Source organism: Tachypleus tridentatus, chromosome 10 (assembly GCF_004210375.1).
Source record: "Tachypleus tridentatus isolate NWPU-2018 chromosome 10, ASM421037v1, whole genome shotgun sequence".
NCBI lineage: Eukaryota > Metazoa > Arthropoda > Merostomata > Xiphosura > Limulidae > Tachypleus > Tachypleus tridentatus.
The window spans coordinates 122,418,530-122,437,933 of NC_134834.1; the positions used below are offsets into that span (position 1 = coordinate 122,418,530).

Consider the following 19,404-nt stretch of genomic DNA (forward strand, 5'->3'; position numbering starts at 1 on the left):
GCAGTAGGTGATGATGACTAGCTGCCTTCCTTCTAGTTAGGAACGGCTAGAGGAAATAACTCTCGTATAGCTTTAATCAGTGATGTCGAGAAAACCCACTTGTAGAGAAAAATATATATGTAAAAACGGCTCGTTTGGGTTGAGAAAATATTTTACGTAGAAGAGCGAACAACGTTTCGACCTTCTTGTCATACTAGATAGAATACGAATACAAAAACTGTGAAAAATAAGTAAAAAATTAGCGTAAATCAGTGCCTGAAAATTATTACGAAAATTTTTTTGCTATAACAGACTGAAGATACCAATTATATGTAGCGAAGTGGACGATGTTTCCCCAGAAGAACAGGTGTGTGTGCAGTGGTATGGTCGTCATATGTTGTAATCTTTTATCCAAAGGTATCAATATGCAGTATGTATAGATACAGGAGATATTGCTCATGATGTATTTTGAATTTCTGAAACTAGAAGGCTCTATTTTTATAGGTCTCTTTATAGGCATAAAAGTTGCAAATGCATAGTAGATGTTTCTGATTTAGTAAGCCCTGGTTTCCCGTTATTTTTTACGGGCTTGTATGTCAGTTAGCTAACACAAAGTATTTGTTTTGGAATTTCGCACAAAGCTACTCGAGGGCTATCTGTGCTAGCCGTCCCTAATTTAGCAGTGTAAGACTAGAGGGAAGGCAGCTAGTCATCACCACCCACCGCCAACTCTTGGGCTACTCTTTTACCAACGAAAAGTGGGATTGATCGTAACATTATAACGCCCTCACGGCTGGGAGGGCGAGCATGTTTAGCGCGACGCGGGCGCGAACCCGCGACCCTCGGATCACGAGTCGCGCGCCTTACGCGCTTGGCCATGCCGGGCCAACACAAAGTAACTTTCTATTAGTATATTTTGATTACAGCTTTTTGTTCTAATGTATTTCTCAGGTAATGCTACACTTTAGGTTATTAAAAAGTCTACGAGTGAAATCGTACGAGTGTGTTTAACTGCAATAGTTTAATATGATCTTTGACTTCCTCGGCAGATAGCCCAATGTGACTTTGCTATAAAGAAAACACACACACTTTGACTCCATACATACAATAATCTACATGTGTTAAAACCGTGTAGTATAGTATGGTAAACTTATTGCTTTGCGTCATTTTCATATATTTACTTCATTTATTTTTTACGTTTCTTTTAATTCCCCCACCACAAAATATGCACTACCATGGTAGCAGGAATTTGATGTTTGTTTTTGGTCCCAATCTGACTGATAAACATATGAAAATTTAGGCACGAAAAAAATATCACATTTATTTAATTAATTGAATTATATATCAAGTATAGCAAACGTCTAAAAACTTTTTTAAGAGTATAACCAATGGAAAGATATAATTGTAACTTTGCTGCACCGTACCATATTTGTCGTTATTGAATCCTCTTACTTCTGAAAAAAAAAAAAAAGGGCATATTAATACTTCAGAAGTTGTGCACTTTTGTTGGGAGTGTCAGCATTTTCATTACAATTTTTAATGTGCTTTAAAAATCTTTATGTTCCAAGATCTTTAATTAAATTAATATGAAACATTTTGGATTAAAGTTGTTGGTTGGAAATTTTTCCTCCATCTCTCTCTGTTCAATAAAACAAGCCCCCCGCTAGTACAGCGGTATATCTACGGATTTACACCGCTAAAATCAGGGGTTCGATTCCCCTCGGTTGGCTTAGCAGATAGTCCGATGTGGTTTTGCTATAAGAAAACACACACACACACACTCAATAAAACAAATTAGAAATACAAGTTTATTCTGTGTTGTTCAGTTGAGAACCTTGTCCTTATATGCGAATGAATATCTAACTGCAATGTTGTTTTTTTTATAATTTTATGTACAATAAAAAAGTACAAACCATGAAACATTCTTAAGCGCCTAAAAGACATCCAAAAACCATGTCATTATTGTAACATATTACATTAATGATCTCACTCCTTTGAATTGTTTTATAAAAATAATGCCAACACCAATCCAGGTAATGACAACAAATTAATTTATTTATTCGCTATCATTTACTTCAGGCACTGTTAACTGTGACACAAGATGTAGGCTTAAGTTCGCAAACAACATTTCAAAGAAAATTGCGAAATATTAATATTGCGTAGACTAACTCACAAATATACTTATTCGTAGAATTCTTCGGCTAATTGATAAAGTAACCGAATATATTCAATAACGATCATTATCAACACTGCACTGAACTACTTGTTGAATACTCACTAACTGACTCTATCACTGGTCTTGTATTTATTTTGTTTTCTTACTTGTTCATATTGTACAAATTATTAGATTCCGTAGAAGTCTTAACTTTCATATGCTTTTATTAATATATTGCATCATCATCATGGTTAGTTCCCTCTGGCAAACAAACATCTAAGTCAAACTATTAACAATAGAACTTACAACGGTAGTTATTTCAACATAACATAAAATTAAAATAAGTGTTAAAGATTGTAAAACTTCTGACTAAGACTTATGTTTTTCAGTCAATTTTTCATACAATTAAAAAGAAGTTTAAGAAAATGAGAAAATCTAAAAGCCTTATCTCCTTAAGGAAATGAAACAAAAATCTTTTAAAGGAAAACAATAACGTGTTTCACCGTCAAAATTTCTCGTATAGATTATGTAAATAATATGAAGCAAGTTAATGTTCGAGAAGGTTCTTTTCTTGCGTTAATACATATCTATGTAAATATATATAGCCATAAGTTACAGGTAACTGTGTTAAAAATAAGTAATATATAATTTGTTTTTATAAACCGTATCAACGAAAAATATCAGTTAAACATTCTAAAAACCCCAAAAAACTGTCTATCGGTGATCTACACAAATATTGTTTAAATTACTTGGTTATTTATTATACAGGGTGGCCCGTAAGTCCCTACCCATCCATTTATCATTATGTTATATTCAATTACGCATGTATTATAAATTTGTTTCTTTTTTTTTAGAGAAATATGGCTGATGTAAGCCCATTTACACTTGAAAATGTCTCACAGAACATGGCGTCGCATAATATTATGCAACGAGAATGAGGGACAGCACACAGATACACTGGGTGCATAAGATATATGGATGGGTAGGGACTTACGGACCACCCTGTACATATCTTTCGCATCCACTGCCCTCCAGCGGCTTAGCGGTAAGTCTAGAGGTTATAATGGTACGGTCAATTCAACTATTTGTTGGTAAAAGAGTAGCCCAACATTTGGCGATGGGTGGTGATGACTAGCTGCCTTTCATCTGGTCACTAAATTAGGGACGGCTTTGCGCGAAATTCAAAACTAACCAAACCAAACCAAACCAAAAATTTACAAAAACAGTGAACTTGTTCGTTTTTAGTAATTATAGAGGACAAAAACTTTGCTAGTGCTTAAAATATTCAAAGCCCGTAAACACGAGAATTATCGACGTTTCAGTATGATATAGAACATAGTTTTCTATTCTGATTTCTCAAGACATCAATTGATAATTTGGGGAATTATTCCCCCAGTGGCACAGGTGTATGCCTGCGAACTTATAACGCTAGAGTCTGAGTTTTGGTACTTGTAATGAGAAGAGCACATACAGCCCATTGTGTAACTTTCTGCTTAAATTCAAATAAACAAGCTAACAAACAGTTAGAGCACGGACTCAGAGTAACAGTGCCTAGCGACGCCTCTGATTGTAATAATGTTAACAAGGTTCTCGGTCTTAATAAAGGTAAGTAAAAATAATGAGATTATACATCCAAATTTCCCGGCGCATTTATACACCAATGAGAAGCGAAGCACAAGTCTTTGGTTTCGTACTCTGGTCATGCTAACCTCTAGTCACGCCTCACACCTAACCTCAAGTTAGCACTTGAGAAAAATATATTTATGTTATACTGAGATTCAAAATAAGTTATTAAAGTTCTTACACAAACAATACTTTATACACTTTCTTTGTTGTTTACTAAATAGCTCCAGTGGAGGTCTGGCATGGTTAGGAAGTTCAACTCAAGTTTGCCTGCAGATCGCAGGTTCAACAAAATTAAGAAAATTTTGTCAGAAACAAAATTTATGAAAAGTAATTTATGTGTGTGTAAAAGGTTTACTACTTATTTATTTGTTTTAGAGCAAAGCCGCATTGAACTCTTTGCTTGTCCACCGTCAGGAATCGAACACCGGCTTTTAGCGTTGTAAGCACACAAACTTACTGCTGTTTTATAAAGAAATATGAGCGAAGAAATATCTATGGCAATAACATTCAAACTTTTAGTGCCTTTTTTGTTATATTACAAAAGCCTAATCATATTACAAAAACGACGAGAACAACTTTCTGTAGCGCCCTCACTCTATTAGTTTCGTATTCATGTTGCTAAATTACAAGGGTATCTAGTCTGTATGAAAATCTAGCTATATATTTGGTAATATGTATAGTGTACTTCAATATGTATCTTTTGAAAATTTATGATACCATTCCTCCAAGTTTAACTTAGAAAAAACGAGATATAGTTGCTTGGGCGTAGAATGAGATTTTTAGGAAAGTGTCTAAACTTAAGTCATACGAGAGAAATTTTCGTTAGAGTTTTCACTGTTATTGATACTGATAGAATTACTATTAATATTATTGGTAAATAGCCAATAACTGTACGTCATGAACATAATATATATCAAATTATAATACACTGTAATGAGCTGAAATTTCTGATTCGTCTTTCTGTGTTTTCAGACGAATGTTTAAGGTTTTGAAATTCCAAGTATGGTTAGCTGTTAAAATTGAGAATAAGATTTAATAGAAGTTAGAAATATTGGTAGTACTACTAGTAGTAGCTAAACTGTGAACTGAAAACCAAGATACAGTAATGCAACTATAGTTATTTATTCATGAATGACAGTAGTATATGTATAAATTAAACTTGGGAGTTAAGACTGAACTTCAGTTTTTTTTTATATGGATAGCATATTGCCATGGATGTGCTTACAAAGTGTGTGGTATACAGTTTAAGAGTTAAGCAAATGCCTTCAATGTTGTTATTACTGTTAACATTATTATATGGCTATGCCACATTATATTTACAGTAATTACCATCTGTGTTTGTGATATCATTTGAATTAATGATACAAGGACTTGCAAGGCTTTAGATGTCAGAAGATTTTGAATCTTGTGAAAAGTAGAGTGTGGTTTACTTTTCTTAAAAGTTGAAATGGGTGCAATGTCATCAACTGGATATCATTCTTCTGATTCCATGTCATCCATTCAAACATCTAGTGAATCAAGTGCTGCTATTTTGGGATCCAGTAATCTCTCTTCAGACCTGACTCAAAATTTGGGTGTTCAACTTGGAATAGGAAAGGAAAAGAAACGTAAGGCAGCACCACTTGTGTTATCTACTTTAAGAAAGAGGTTTATTAGGAAATGTAGAACAAGTAAGTCATTTGACCACAGTCAGGTTTTTCGTGAATTTTTAGAAGAATGGAGCCAAAGGGATATTGCTTTGCTTGTAGAACACTATGAAGCACAAATTGTACTGAGGGAACTTGCACTACAAGCAGATTTAGCCCGTCCAGCCACTAGAAGCTGTCAGCAAGACCTGGGCATCATTTACGAAAGTAAGTTCTCCCCTGATATTGAATTAATATACAAAGGGAGATGTTTTCCAGCTCACAGAGCAATACTGTGTGTGAGGTGCCCTTTCTTTCAAGAAATGTTGTACGATCCACTGTCATGTGGTAGTCAGGTAGCCATTGAAATTGATATTCCTGGTGTTAGCTTTGGTATGTTTAATGAACTACTTAAGTATCTTTATACGGGAGAGCTGTCCGTTAATGAAAAATATGAAGGCTATGTCGACACATTAATACAACTGAGTGAGCAGTTTGGAATCCCTAATCCTCTCAAAGAAGATATGAAATACTTAATGTCCAGTAGACTATTTACTGATGCTTGTCTTGTGTTCCGTCATTCTTCTGGAACCTCTTTTAAAAAGAGAAAACAGCATCATAGCATCATGTAGTTTAACTGCTAAAGTAGGTCTATCACCTGATGTTCAGGTACATGAGTTAGAGAATGAAATACCATGCCATAAGGTAGTTTTGGCAGCGAGGTCACCCTTCTTTCGTAACGTAATACAACGATACCAGAAGAGGTCCACTGAAGTGAAGGAACCAGCAGTCATGCAGATAGTTTTAGACGATGGTGTCGTACCCAGACGATATGCAAAAGTGCTACTTTTTTGCCCTATATTGTGATACCTTTGATTTGCTTTCCTTGCTTACTGAAACAGAAAAACATAATAATACAACATCTTCTGAAGGAAGCAGTTCTTCTCTGGCACGTAGTTACCAACAGTCACTTGTTAACCAGTTGGTGGAACTGTATGAAGTTGCACAGCTATTAGAAATGGATTCCCTCGTATATGGTAAGAAACTTTTATCGATACAAATGCTATGTAGATAATTCCAGTTAGTGAAACTTCATGATCAACTTTAGTATTAACAAATCAGTTGATTTTATTTACTACAAAATAACAGTTGTCTGTTGAATGTCATTTCTTAGCCTTGGGTCTAAATACAAATTTACAGAATATTTTTTGGTACTTTTAAATCATTAGTGAGTAGTATCAGGTCAGTTTATATTTTATTAAACCTTAAACAGTAGCCAGTTAGTTCTGCTAACTACAACATTTCCACTGTTCAATGGTTAATTAAGTTGTATAATTGCCTTTGACCTAGGAATGGGATGTTACAGCTAGAACTGGGTGATTAGTGTAGTTTGCTAATTGAATAATTATTAGCCTGACCAATTTATTATTCTCATGTGGAATTTGGATAGTTGGAATAATCAAAAATGATTAATAATTAATAATACTAATTTCAGTTGGTTGGTTCTTTTTGTGTTGTTTTGAATTAGGCACAAAGCTACACAATGAGCTGTCTGTGCTCTGCCCACCACGGGTATCGAAACCCGGATTTTAGCGTTGTAAGTCCTCAGACATACCGCTGAACCACTGGGGGGCATTTTTTTTGTGAGTTGTGACACCAATAGATTAAAGTAAATAATTTTGAATTAATTGAAAACATTAATGAGAAATCGTAATAGTATTTCAATTACTTGGTAGTTAACACTCGTATGAAAAGTGGGGCCTAATAGGCCCCAGAGCAACTTGAAAGGTTATTAATATTAGGCTAATAATTTTGTATTTAAATGAAATTGCCATTTAAATCCATTAATGAATGGATTAACGAGATTCCCACTGTCCCTATCTACTATCTAGCGAAACCCCAGCCAGGGGAATGGGCTTGGAGAAATCAGGACTAGAAACGTTTTTTCGTAGGAGTGTTAAAATAATCAAAAACAGTGATAGTCAGGAATGGTAATTTTGATTGGTAATTTTGATTGGTTGATTATTTTATGTGACACTGATTAAAGGAGTAAATTCTCATAGGCTATTAGTTAATGGAGTTAATCCCATAGCTCTAGTTATAGCTCTTGAAGTCCCATATCCAACTTATCTTGGACAAAACCATCTAAACATTTTTGGCTGTTTAATTGTTTATTTCTTGAAACAGTAAATAATTAACACAAGTACACCATTGTAAGTAGGTCTTTAGGTGAATAATGCTTTTACAGTTACATTTTTAATGCTTTGTAAATGAGACAGGTAGCTAATTACATGCACATAAGATGGGTAATAGTTGTTATGCATTGTTATAACATAATTTAATCCATTGACAGCAGGTGACCATTGGGTGTTGTACACTCACCACTGGGAAAGATATACATTTAAATGGAGCCTTTATTTTTCAGGAAATCATCTGTTTCTCATGCTGTGTGATTTGATACAATGATGTATTTCTGTATTAAATAGACATTTTGTATTATTTAATAGCAGCTGGTCCCAAAATGTTTAGAATAACAGGATTATATTTTGAACAATTTTTCTTTTTATTGAAATAACTTACATTAGATGAAAACTGATTTATGTAGACCTCTTCTATGTAAAATTTAACACTATGGCAGCTGCCATGTTGCTGTCTACATCTGGAAATAGCATAGATACCCAAGTACGTGTAACTCTTTATAGCAATCTTACAGGCATTTGAAGTGCTGCATTTACAAACATTTTCAATCAGAGTATATTGTTTAACTTCATGCATTAATATATTTGAGCAAGAAATGTTTAAACTTGCTGGTCACATATTATTTCAGTTAGTGTTAGGTCTATAAGATTTTCCTAATCAACACAGACCAACAGTCCATAAAATGGAAACAAAAGAAATATAAGATGCTGATGTATGAAGCTGCCTCAAGGACTGTGTATGTGTCCACAAAATGGTGCAAATCATTGTACCTGTGTACTGTTCTTATTTCATGTTGGATTGTCTATAGTAATTTAAAAGTACAACAACATAAAATCAAAATATAAAAAGATGTTGCCTTCACAGATGATTGGGTAGCATGGATGAACATAAATTATCTTAAGAATAACTTAAGGTATGGTTAATGTTTTTTATCCTTACAGGATGTGAAGATCTACTTATAGAAAACTTAAGCCAGGAGAATCTTAGCCATATTCTACAGTGGAGTGAACAGCCACATGGTTCACAGTGGGTTCACCGTCAAGCCATGAATTATTTGAGAGAAGAGTTTTCAACATTGGTAGCATCTGGAATGTTTGTTCATCTAGAGAAACATCACCTTAAAGAAGCTATTTCATCAGATTTTTTACAGGTGTTTTTTTTATTTTTGTTAATAACGTGATTTGCTTGTACAGCTTACTTTTTGGTTGTATTAATCTGTATTGAATATTGTTTGATCTGTTGGATCTAAGTTTTATGAACCTAGATAATAGTTATCTAATGTGTCACTATCAAAATTGGCTACTGATTAGCAATCAGCCCTGAAGTCATTTTCTTTGGTAAAAATATTCTGATTCCTAGCTTTAAATAGAACATTGCTTAAAAATATGTCCTTGTTTGCATGGTTGTCTAACAGCGATAAACTGTGAATCTTCATATGATGATGTCTCTAAAGAATCTCTTGACAAGAGATTCTGTACATTTAGATCCAGTATATAAATATCTTTTATTGGTTTGTTTTGAACTACTTTTAATGAAGAAATCAAAAATACTGCATACTGATTAAAATCCAAAAAGATGTATCTGTGGGTTTGTTACCTATAACAACTGTTATAGAATGATACAAACTTTGTTTCATTATTTTTAAGTATTTCATTGTAATTAGTTAATTGCACAGTTGAATCTAACGAGGAAATATTTATTGGTCAACAAATGGTGCAAGTGGCTTTCTTGTCACTGATCTGTCCAAATATATTTCTCACATTGAGGTGCTGGACTGGTCAGTGCTGTTGTTGAAGTGAACTTAGAAGCCCTACCTGTCCATGTTAACTGTCAGCTTAGCATTAACTTGTTAAAAATGAGTTGCTGCATGCAGTTAATCTCCAGTAACTTAACTGTTGGTGAATGTGTGCAAAATGTAACATTAATTCATATAGAAATATGAGTAGATAATTTACAGGTAGTATTGTATTTCACTACTAGATATGCCAGTGTTTCTATTATAAGTTTAATTTGACAAAGCAGTTATTGATATTTTGTTTGTCCTATATTTTGCCTCAAGTCAGAAGTAATCTAATTCAATTGAGCCTTTGTTAAATTCTGTTAATTTTATTATTGGATGTTTTGTGAAGAAGAAGAAATAATATCAACATTTTTGAGGTTTGGGTGGCCTGGTTCAGTGACAGATTTTCCTTTTGTAAACAGACAAACAGCTATCATATTATAGCTAGATTCATCTTTGCGTGATAAGCTGACTCTAGTTGCTTGCATCTTTTGTCTTACTGAGTGGATGTCTTCATTTTTGGTAGACTGAGTTACTAGCCTTTTTCAGCTATTTCAGTATTTTGGGTAAAATCACTTCACACACAGTATTCATACTGTAATTTTCTCTCTGTGTGTATTCCAGGCGAGTGAGCTGGAGGTTTTACAAGCAGTATTTCGATGGGGTGAAGCTCAGTTGTGTAAGCAAGGCGGAGAAAGAGGTATTTACTCTTACATTATGCATTACTGATGTAGGTATTTAAAAAACACATTACCAGAGAAGCATCCAGTGTGATGTTTTTACATTAAAGTTTTTTTACTCTTTGTTTTTAATTTCTATATCATTTACTTCTATTAAACAGTGAAGGCAAGTTTAACTTTGTTTTTGTCATTAAAGATTATACTTTCTCAAATATTCCAAAAGACATTTAAGTTATAAATTCCTTATGCATACACTAATCACAGATAATGGATTTGAAGAGGATAGTTTGTACCATATAAATTAATAATGACATTATGTTATACCATGCAAGTTAACAATAACATTATGTTTATACCGTGTAAGTTAACAATGACATTGTTTGTACCATGTAAGTTAACAACAGTGACATTGTTTGTACCATGTAAGTTAACAACAGTGACATTGTTTGTACCATGTAAGTTAACAAATGACATTATGTTTGTACCGTGTAAGTTAACAAAGACATTATGTTTGTACCGTGTAAGTTAACAGTGACATTATGTTTGTACCGTGTAAGTTAACAATGGCATTGTACCATGTAAGTTAAGATACCAAAATCCTGTATCTGTTTCATGGCTCATGACTCCCAGCTGAAATAGTTTACTATCATATAAGTTGTATATGTGCATATGGAATATTTTGTAATTTTGAGAGGTGTATTCAAGAATAGTTACTATACTTTCTCTACCTCCCAAAAACTATTTTGACTCTGGTTAGGGATAAGTTCTGTTATGAATCATTTTGATTATTTTTGATTTGTTTATTGTCTTTTATCTAAAGATCTTATTAAAACACAATAATATCATAAATTCAGTTTTGGATACATCAACCCAATAAAATTTCAGTGAACTGTAGTACATTTTCTTTCACTCAGAGCATCTGTCATGGTGTCTTACAAGTGAAGGGTTTAAAACTGTAGGATATAAATAACAAGGTTTTTAAGTGATCACACCTCTTACCAAACTGTTTTGAATAAAATAAATCTTGTTATAATTAATATCTTTTAACAAAAATGTTGATACACAAAACAAATTTATTTTTTGTTTTTTAGAACCAGTAGTAGCAACTCCGCAACCAGTATACATGGTTGGTCGGAAGGGACCCAGAAGAAGAGACTTCTGCTTTGCTGAGTTAAGAGATACCATCTCTGATTTGATTTGTTTTGTAAGAGTTCATCACATCTTGCCCCCAGAGAGTGATTTGCTAGCGAATGCTGTGAAACGAGGCTTGTTTCCTTCCCCTCCGTCATGCATGCTGGATGATGACCATGTGCAAGGTAGTGGAGTGTATCATAAAATAGCATCTTGGGTTCATGGAAGGAAAGGAGGTCCAGCAAGCCTTCCAAGACTCTTTTTTCCCTATGTGGAAGAAGCTCGGGTAAACTTACTCAGCGTATAAAATCTTAAATCATAATACCTGCATATTTGATGTTCACAGGCCCTCTATGAAAATTTTGAAACCTGTAACCCAATCTTAAAAATCATTATATTAACATCCTAGACTTTTAGTTTGTAAACGTTCTGTGTAAGAACATAAACATCTGTGTGTTGCATGTATTCATAGAGTACTTGTTTGTAACTTGATAGATGTGTATGGGATTGTATTTGAATTTAATGCATGGATTTACATGTGGGTTGTTTGAAGTACCTAAAGTTATTTTTTAATCATTTGTTGGGTCACCACATCTACCCAACTGAAGGAAATAAAAGATGTGTCTTAGGTGTGCTGACATGGAAAAACAGCCTGTTGTAAGCATTTACAGTATCTTTATATTAAAAGGGGATTCTTGGAACAGTTAAGAAAGAATAATGATAGATTAGCACAGTTTATTATAAAATGACTGTGCAGTATAATGAATTACACTACAATGCATGAAATATAAACATCTACATCTACATATAGGTATATAGTCTTTTGACTATTTTCTGTGCTAATAGTGTGAAATGTGACATAATATTGATGAAGAACAACCTGTAGTTTTTGTATTTCAACCTTTATTTTCATATTTCTTTAGCTTAGCTATTATTTAAAAAAAAAACATTGTTAGTTAGTGGGCCTGTAAGTAAAAAACAGAACTACTTGTTTGGAAAGTTATACAATGTGATCAAATTAACCTGTTTAACCCATATTTCTTGACCTTTCATAGATGTTAAAGTTGAATAATGGTAGAATCAAAAATAAAGTATTAGAAGTTTTTTTTGTTAGAGATCAAATTATGAAGATGAAAGACAGACTCTTTGAAATTTAAAATTACATATTTGAGCATTTGATTTAATCCATTAAGGGCCAGAAACAATAATGTTTTTTTGGAAATTTGAAAAAACTGTTGTTTTAACAAACAAAACACACTGGTTAAAACAAAAATTAATTTTGAAACAATTCTTTAAGGCAGCACGCAGGTGACCAAGCATCAAACAGTAATGTCAAGTCAAATATCAACAGATCTGGCACGGCCAGAAGGTTAAGACACTCGACTCGTAATCTGAGAACCGCGGGTTTGAATCCCTGTTATACCAAACATGCTTGTCCTTTCAGCTGTGAGGGCATATAATGTGACAGTCAATCCAGCTATTTGTTGGTAAAAGAGTAGTCAAAGAGTTGGTGGTGGGTGCTGATGACTAGCTGCTTTTCTTCTAGTCTTACACTGTTAAATTAGGAATGGTTAGTGCAGATAACCCTTTGCATGAAATTCAAAAACAGACAAACAGATATCAACAAAATCTAAGAGTAGAGTGATCAGTGAAATTATAAATAAATATTGATTTCCCTTCATCTATGTATAGAAAAAATTCAAAGTTAATGCAATCTGGAAAGACAATTTACACAAGTTTTTAATTTATAATAATTTAAAGATGGATCCTAAAAGTAGGACATTGACTCTTATTGGGTTAGGTATTTACATGAGTAAGATTTGATTACATTAAAATATTTTCTATCCATAAAAATTGTACTGTGAAATGGCAAACTTGAAAGTTGTTTTGTCACTTAGTAAACAGTTAAGATATTTTGAAAATTAATATAGTAAAGTTGTACTTTGTAATTTGAAATGCATATTTCATGTGATAGTGGCTTCTTCAGTTGATCAGTAGAGAAAATAAAAATATTTATTCCCGCTTTAGAATTTTCACTTTTCTTGCTGGAGACCTGAAGAGGTTCCAGTAAAAGAGATAAAAATTTGTCATATGTTACAGTTCAAAGTTCTTATCAGGGATATTACAATTTTTGCTCATTTTGTACAGTTTTGGTTATTTTAGGGATTTGTGAGGACATTTATTGGTATGGGATACATGTTTTTTCATATTGTGCACTCTGAATATCAGATCCAAAAGTGTTGGTAAAAATAACGTGACAAAAATTCACAATTACTTGTAGTTACTACTTAACTTGGATGTTCTAATAGGCTTGGCTTGATGAGCACTCAGCTCGAGAGCTGGAGCCGTGGACCTCCTCACATAATGCCGAGTGTCAGCCGACAGGAGACAGACTTTCTGTATATCAAAACAGAAGTTCTGCATTTCATACAACAGACTCAGCAGAGGGTATTGAGTTTTTGGATGGAAATGTTCCAGGTATGTTTGATCATTTGAGATGTCAAATTTGTTAAGTTTTTAAGTGCATGCTCATACTAGATGGCAGCACTTCACTGATGCTTGAGCTTAAAACTTAGATTTTAACCTTTCTCAGACAGTAATTTGTAAGACATTGACCCATGATTTGTGCCACTGTTAGCATATATCTTCCTGGCTATAAGAAAACTGTTGTCACATAAATCCCATCTTTTGTTAAAATCAGAACTCACACTAAGCACACTGTTATTATTTTGTCTGTAGCTTTTCAACTATCTAAATGTATAACCATTTATTCAAACTAACAGTTAGAAGATAACTGCATGTTCTAACATGTTGTTTATAGTACTTAACTATACCATGCTTGAGGACATCATTTTGACACATCTGTATAAGAAATGTAATTGGTGAAATGGTGTAACTTTCAAAATAACTTTCATATATTATATAGATTGTGCAGATAATATATCTTATCTTTATATGTGATATTTGTATGAATTTGCAGCTTTTAACATTAAATAATATTTTATTTTGACTTATGTTTTTGAGCACTTAAAAATGATTACCTGTATTGTAAATTTAAATGCTGCTTGTTACGTCTCCCTACCTTGTGGTAAAATGTCTCTATAACTTTTTTATTTTATAAGTTTGTAAATTGTATCTTTGATAACTGTTGATAATTATATTTCATTTAATATATGTAATTAAGTTTTGAACTATTTTGTATTCACTGATGTGTATTTCTTTATTTTTTTATTATTATTTTTTACCTATTCAAACAGATACTTAGGTCTTAGGTAAACAAAGCTTAATGCAGTGGGCTTGTGAGTGAAATGAAACGTAATACAGTCAAATGCTTTGGCTAAGCCTACTTTGTCTTACTCATGAAAACATTTCTTTTTGTCTCATAATGTAATATTGTTATTTAAGTAAAGTATAAAATAAGTTTTTTCAAGTTTATAAAAAAATCAAGATTGTAATTGTAGCAAGTGTTGACCAAGTGTTGAGCAAAGAGTTACCAATAGGCCTAACATTTGTAATAAAAAGCTTAAATTTCACATTATTTCCCATACTTCTCATAATTTATTCATAACATGTTCAAATTCAGAAGAGTGTAAAACTATGAATTCAGACTTACATTTTATTAACTGTAACAGAAAAAAGATGGACCTGAAATTAGGATTATCACCTTTTGTACAACTATTTTATAATTCCACTGCAATGTGCTGTTATCAAACATTACATCTTGAGAGCTCAGAAGCACAAATCAGCTTAGTATTGTTGTATTCTTTAAATCATGAGACGTGAATATGTTCTTGTGTGTTAGTTAGCGACATGACATCAACCAACACGTCTACTTACACCTACAATGATTTATTTACCCTAAGTGCAGGGAGATAGTTTTGGAATATAAAGATTTCTAACAACTTTTATAAAAGTAGAATCTATAGATAAACATGCTTCTATTAAAATAGTGTGAATTCCTTAATCCAGTAACACAGGTACAGTTTTTTATGTTTCTTGTATGTTTTATTTAAAACCATATATTTAGGCTCGTTAAACATTATCCCGATACAAGGATCACTAACTGAACAATCTGTGAATTAGTGGTAATCCTATTTAAAATGTGCTATTTATGTGAGTTTTGTCACTGCTCTTTTCTTCAAGCAACATATCATCAATCAAAGCTTTTATTTCATTCTCAACATAAATCTCCACTGGAAACTGGTATTGGTTTATACAACTGAATAGAACAAGTCACTAGTATGGTAGCTCCCAAACTCTTTTAGTGTGCAGCTCTTTTGATTCAAATAAAAGTTTGAAGCACCCCCAACCTTATAACATTAGAGTGGTGATTTAAAATCAGTGTTGCACTAAAAACAGTAAAACTCCTTTCAACTTAATGTATCATTTAATTAATACAACATAGTTTTTATTGGCTTCTTGTTTACTTAGAATTAAAATTAATTCAGCATCTTCATTTTTGGTCCACTTTTTGGTGGCACCCCAGAAAAAGCTTTGTTGTACCCAGGAGAGCTGCAGCACCCACTTTGGGAAATACTACACTAGTGTATGACTTCTCAAGGCTAAGATATAGGCAAATGTATCATGTCATGACAATCAAAGATGTGATTATATGAAAATCAATAAAACTAAATGATGTTCAGATTACAAGGTCAACTTGGGGTGTTTCAGATGACAAGATCAACTTGGGGTGTTTTGTTCACTTCTCTTCTTCATGGTTACAAGTGCCTTATTATGCTAAACAAAAACACGAGAAATTTATAAATACAGTTGTTTTTTTCTTGAGCATGTTGAAATAAAACCAGAATCAGTATTTGAGATTTCAACAAATTTGTTTGCATAAAAGTAAACAAACAAACCTTAACTCTAAAGTATTTTTGTAGAATAACAACTGCAGTTTTTTTTCAATTTATGTCCTCAAGATGGAACGTACTGGAGCTAACAAGAATTGTCACAGTGATTGCACATCTGTGCCTCATTGCTCCTTTCTGAGGTTGCATGTGTCTGTTATGGATAACATAAATTTCTCTTTTGAAAACTCAGAAAATCCTTCTCTGATCCAGAATGATCAATGATCCAGATTGTTTTGTGTAGCATGATGATGATTCTCAACCTTAACGTGCCTGTGAAGTTGGTACAAATCTGATTACACTTTACAGATTTATTAACCCTAAACTGTGAGAATTTCCTATTATAAAAAAACAAACTTCGAAGTGAACAAGATATGGATTTCTATCTCGACCAACTTTGGGGAAGACTGTCTCATACTGACTTCCCATTTTGTGTAAAATGTTTGTGTACTTCGTTCTATTAGTTTTTGAGATGCACATGAAGAAATACTAGCAGACATACACACAATGGACCCAGTTGCAATAACCTCCAGGGGTGAGGGTAATAATACCTTATAATACAACCTTAGTTTTCCAGGGAACTTGTCAAAGGTGTGCTATATTTTGCACAATAGGAAAACTTACTCATTCACCTGTGACATGTCACAGAAACAAGTAGGCTTGCCGTAAGTAGCATGTCATGTAGTTGTTGACACGTTGCTTTTTAATTTTCCTATTTTAAGACCACTCAGTATCTTAAGTTCATATAATTGTTCTAAATTTGATACCAGAGGCTGATGATCTAATAAATTATCAAGTTTGACAAACTTCTTATGGATATAAAAGTTTGGAGACAGCTTGAATGGGTAATGAAAGAAACTTAATTGTAAATGTACAAATTTATGTCATCATCAGATGCCTAATAATCTTGTTGAAACGATGTACATTTATTACTCATTTGAACCATCAATAAACTTTTATCTTTTCAAATGTTGGTTCCTCAATTTCAAATCCTTATGGACATGATATCTATTTCTACTATTGTTTCAAACTGCTCAGTAAATTGAAGTTCATAGAATTGTTTCTGGTTTGTACTAGAAATATGTAATCTGATAGATTATTAAGTTGACAAACTTCCTATGAATATAATATTGGTACTTGTTTTAATTTTCAGTTCCGAGTGATGCTACCTTAAGATTAATGAGGAAAAGAGAACAAGAACTACGACATTCTCAAACTGCTAGACAAGCATTTTCCTATAAACAGGTTCGTTATGAGGCCACAAAACTGATCCAACTTCAAGTTGTTCGTGAATTTGGACTACCAGATTCAGTGGTTGAGGTACTTCACAGACCAATGTATCTGTTTGTTGAGGAGCTAAATGACGGAGACCACCGACTTGCAACGTGTTCAGTGCACCAGGAACCTGGACGAACTGATGGGAATTTCAGTTCGTTTGTTGGTGATTATGGTTCTCACGAAGTCCAATGGGGCTATCAGGTGAGGTCAAGCAGTAACAGCAGTTTAAAGACCCTCTTTCATTTCTTATGTTTATCAGTTGAAAAAACATTATTTCACATGCAATGTTATAAATACACATGTAACCTTTGATGTTTTTATGAAAATTGTTAAACACTGTTGAAAAGTATTTTGCTAAAGGTATTTGTTAGTGTTGCATTCGTAACCTTAAAATTTTCAGGTTATGTTTGAGATTAAATCTGGATTTTTATCAGACCACATATCAAGTTATATGTGAATATAATTTTCATAATTTTGTTTTATTATTGTCTACACGTTATTTAATAGAATCTCATCAGTTTGAATTATTTGCAAAAATATCAGTTTGTAATAAATAAAATACAGTAGTTTTTATAGTCAAAATTCAAGCAATTTGTAGATTTTTATTTGAGTAACTATTATTGTTTATTTTTGTTCTTTTAAATTTTGTTTGCTTTTTTTTTCAGGCTTCAGGAGGAGACGTGACAAGCTACCTGCGTAGTAACATTCCAGACATTGCTATAGCAACAACAGCACTGGGCAAGATACACATAGCAACAGATAAGAATCCTGATGTACAGTCTTGAGAATAAGTCTCCGTTATAGATACTGGTGGTTAATAGTCATATTCTAAAGACTATGTAATTTATTTCATTAACTTGGTCTGAGACGAGTACAGAGGCCTAAGTCTGCGAAATTCAACTGCTTTACACATCCACCATCATTTGTAAAATGATGGCACATATGTGAGTGTAAATTATTTGCAACATTTCCACCTGTAAATATAAAACTTCAAAAATGTATAAAGGTTAATATGGTTTCAGTTAAGGGCTGTTATATAAGGGCTCTCTCTACTTACTGCATTTTTCATTCACGGATTTATACAGAAAAAGACTGGCATCTGTTAATGCCTTATTTTGACATACAAAATGATACTTTTTTTTTTCTGTTAATGGGGGGGGCACTTTAAAGGTTTTTGCTTTAGCTAATGAGAGTTAATAACATACTAACAATATTTTATCTTGACCTAGCCAGTTGCCCTGTGCTACATCATCACGTTTCATTTTGTATGGATAATTTGAGATATTTGAGTGGACCAATTTTCACTAAATTAAAACACTTCTCATTGCAAGTCATTGACTGGTGTAGTCACCTTAAACCCATGAAATCTTTGTGGAAGAAAATATTTTGTAAAGTTTGTTCTCGGGTTAAGAGTGTATTATATATTACAAAATTTAGCTAAGCATTCATTTACTACAGATATAATACCTTTCTGGTAATTCAGGTTAAAGTACTAGTGCACTATTCCACTACAAGAGATCTGCATTGTTTCAATGTCATCCAGTTGAAGTCTCTTGTGACTTGTAGAACCTCAGTTATCACTTTTTTCATATTACTTTAAATTTTCTGAGTAACGTTAGTTCAGAGCTTTGTGACTTATTTCAAATCAACTTTCATTACAAATCAGATATACACACTTTGGTAAAAGTTCTATTGATCTTAGGTATGATTAATGGAGGTTGTTTATATCCTCACAAACATGTACCAATATTTTGTAAGGTTTTCATTTCATTCTGCTCATTGAAGTATTATGTTCCCTTTGTAACCTTGTTTTTATTACTGGTGTGTACCTCAGTATAAAAATGATTTTATGATAAAATCTTTTATCAAAACGACAACAGTTTCCATACAAAAGTACAATGAAACTTAACATTACACTGCAACTTTTCAGTATAAATTGGTTTGTGTGAAAGGTATGGTATCAAGTAATCGAAATCGTGAAATCTTCAACTTTGGGGAATACCAAGAATATACTGTCGTAGTTTTCAATGGGCTTCTAAAAGAAAAACAGTAGAAGAAAGAGAATAATTAATGTTTGTCTGTCAAACCCATAATAAATATA

At 32.9% G+C, this 19,404-nt stretch overlaps 1 protein-coding gene across 1 annotated transcript; it reads left to right on the forward strand.

The window, feature by feature from the left end:
* The first annotated feature begins 5,067 nt into the window (after positions 1 to 5,067).
* LOC143230225 (BTB/POZ domain-containing protein 7-like) lies at positions 5,068 to 18,327 on the forward strand. The gene is given in 9 exon segments (XM_076463375.1): positions 5,068 to 5,961; positions 5,993 to 6,234; positions 6,236 to 6,422; positions 8,526 to 8,734; positions 9,989 to 10,064; positions 11,136 to 11,461; positions 13,485 to 13,653; positions 17,179 to 17,504; positions 17,969 to 18,327. Coding segments are annotated over 9 exon segments (2,409 nt in total). The 5' UTR covers positions 5,068 to 5,207; the 3' UTR covers positions 18,089 to 18,327.
* The last annotated feature ends 1,077 nt before the right edge of the window (positions 18,328 to 19,404 follow it).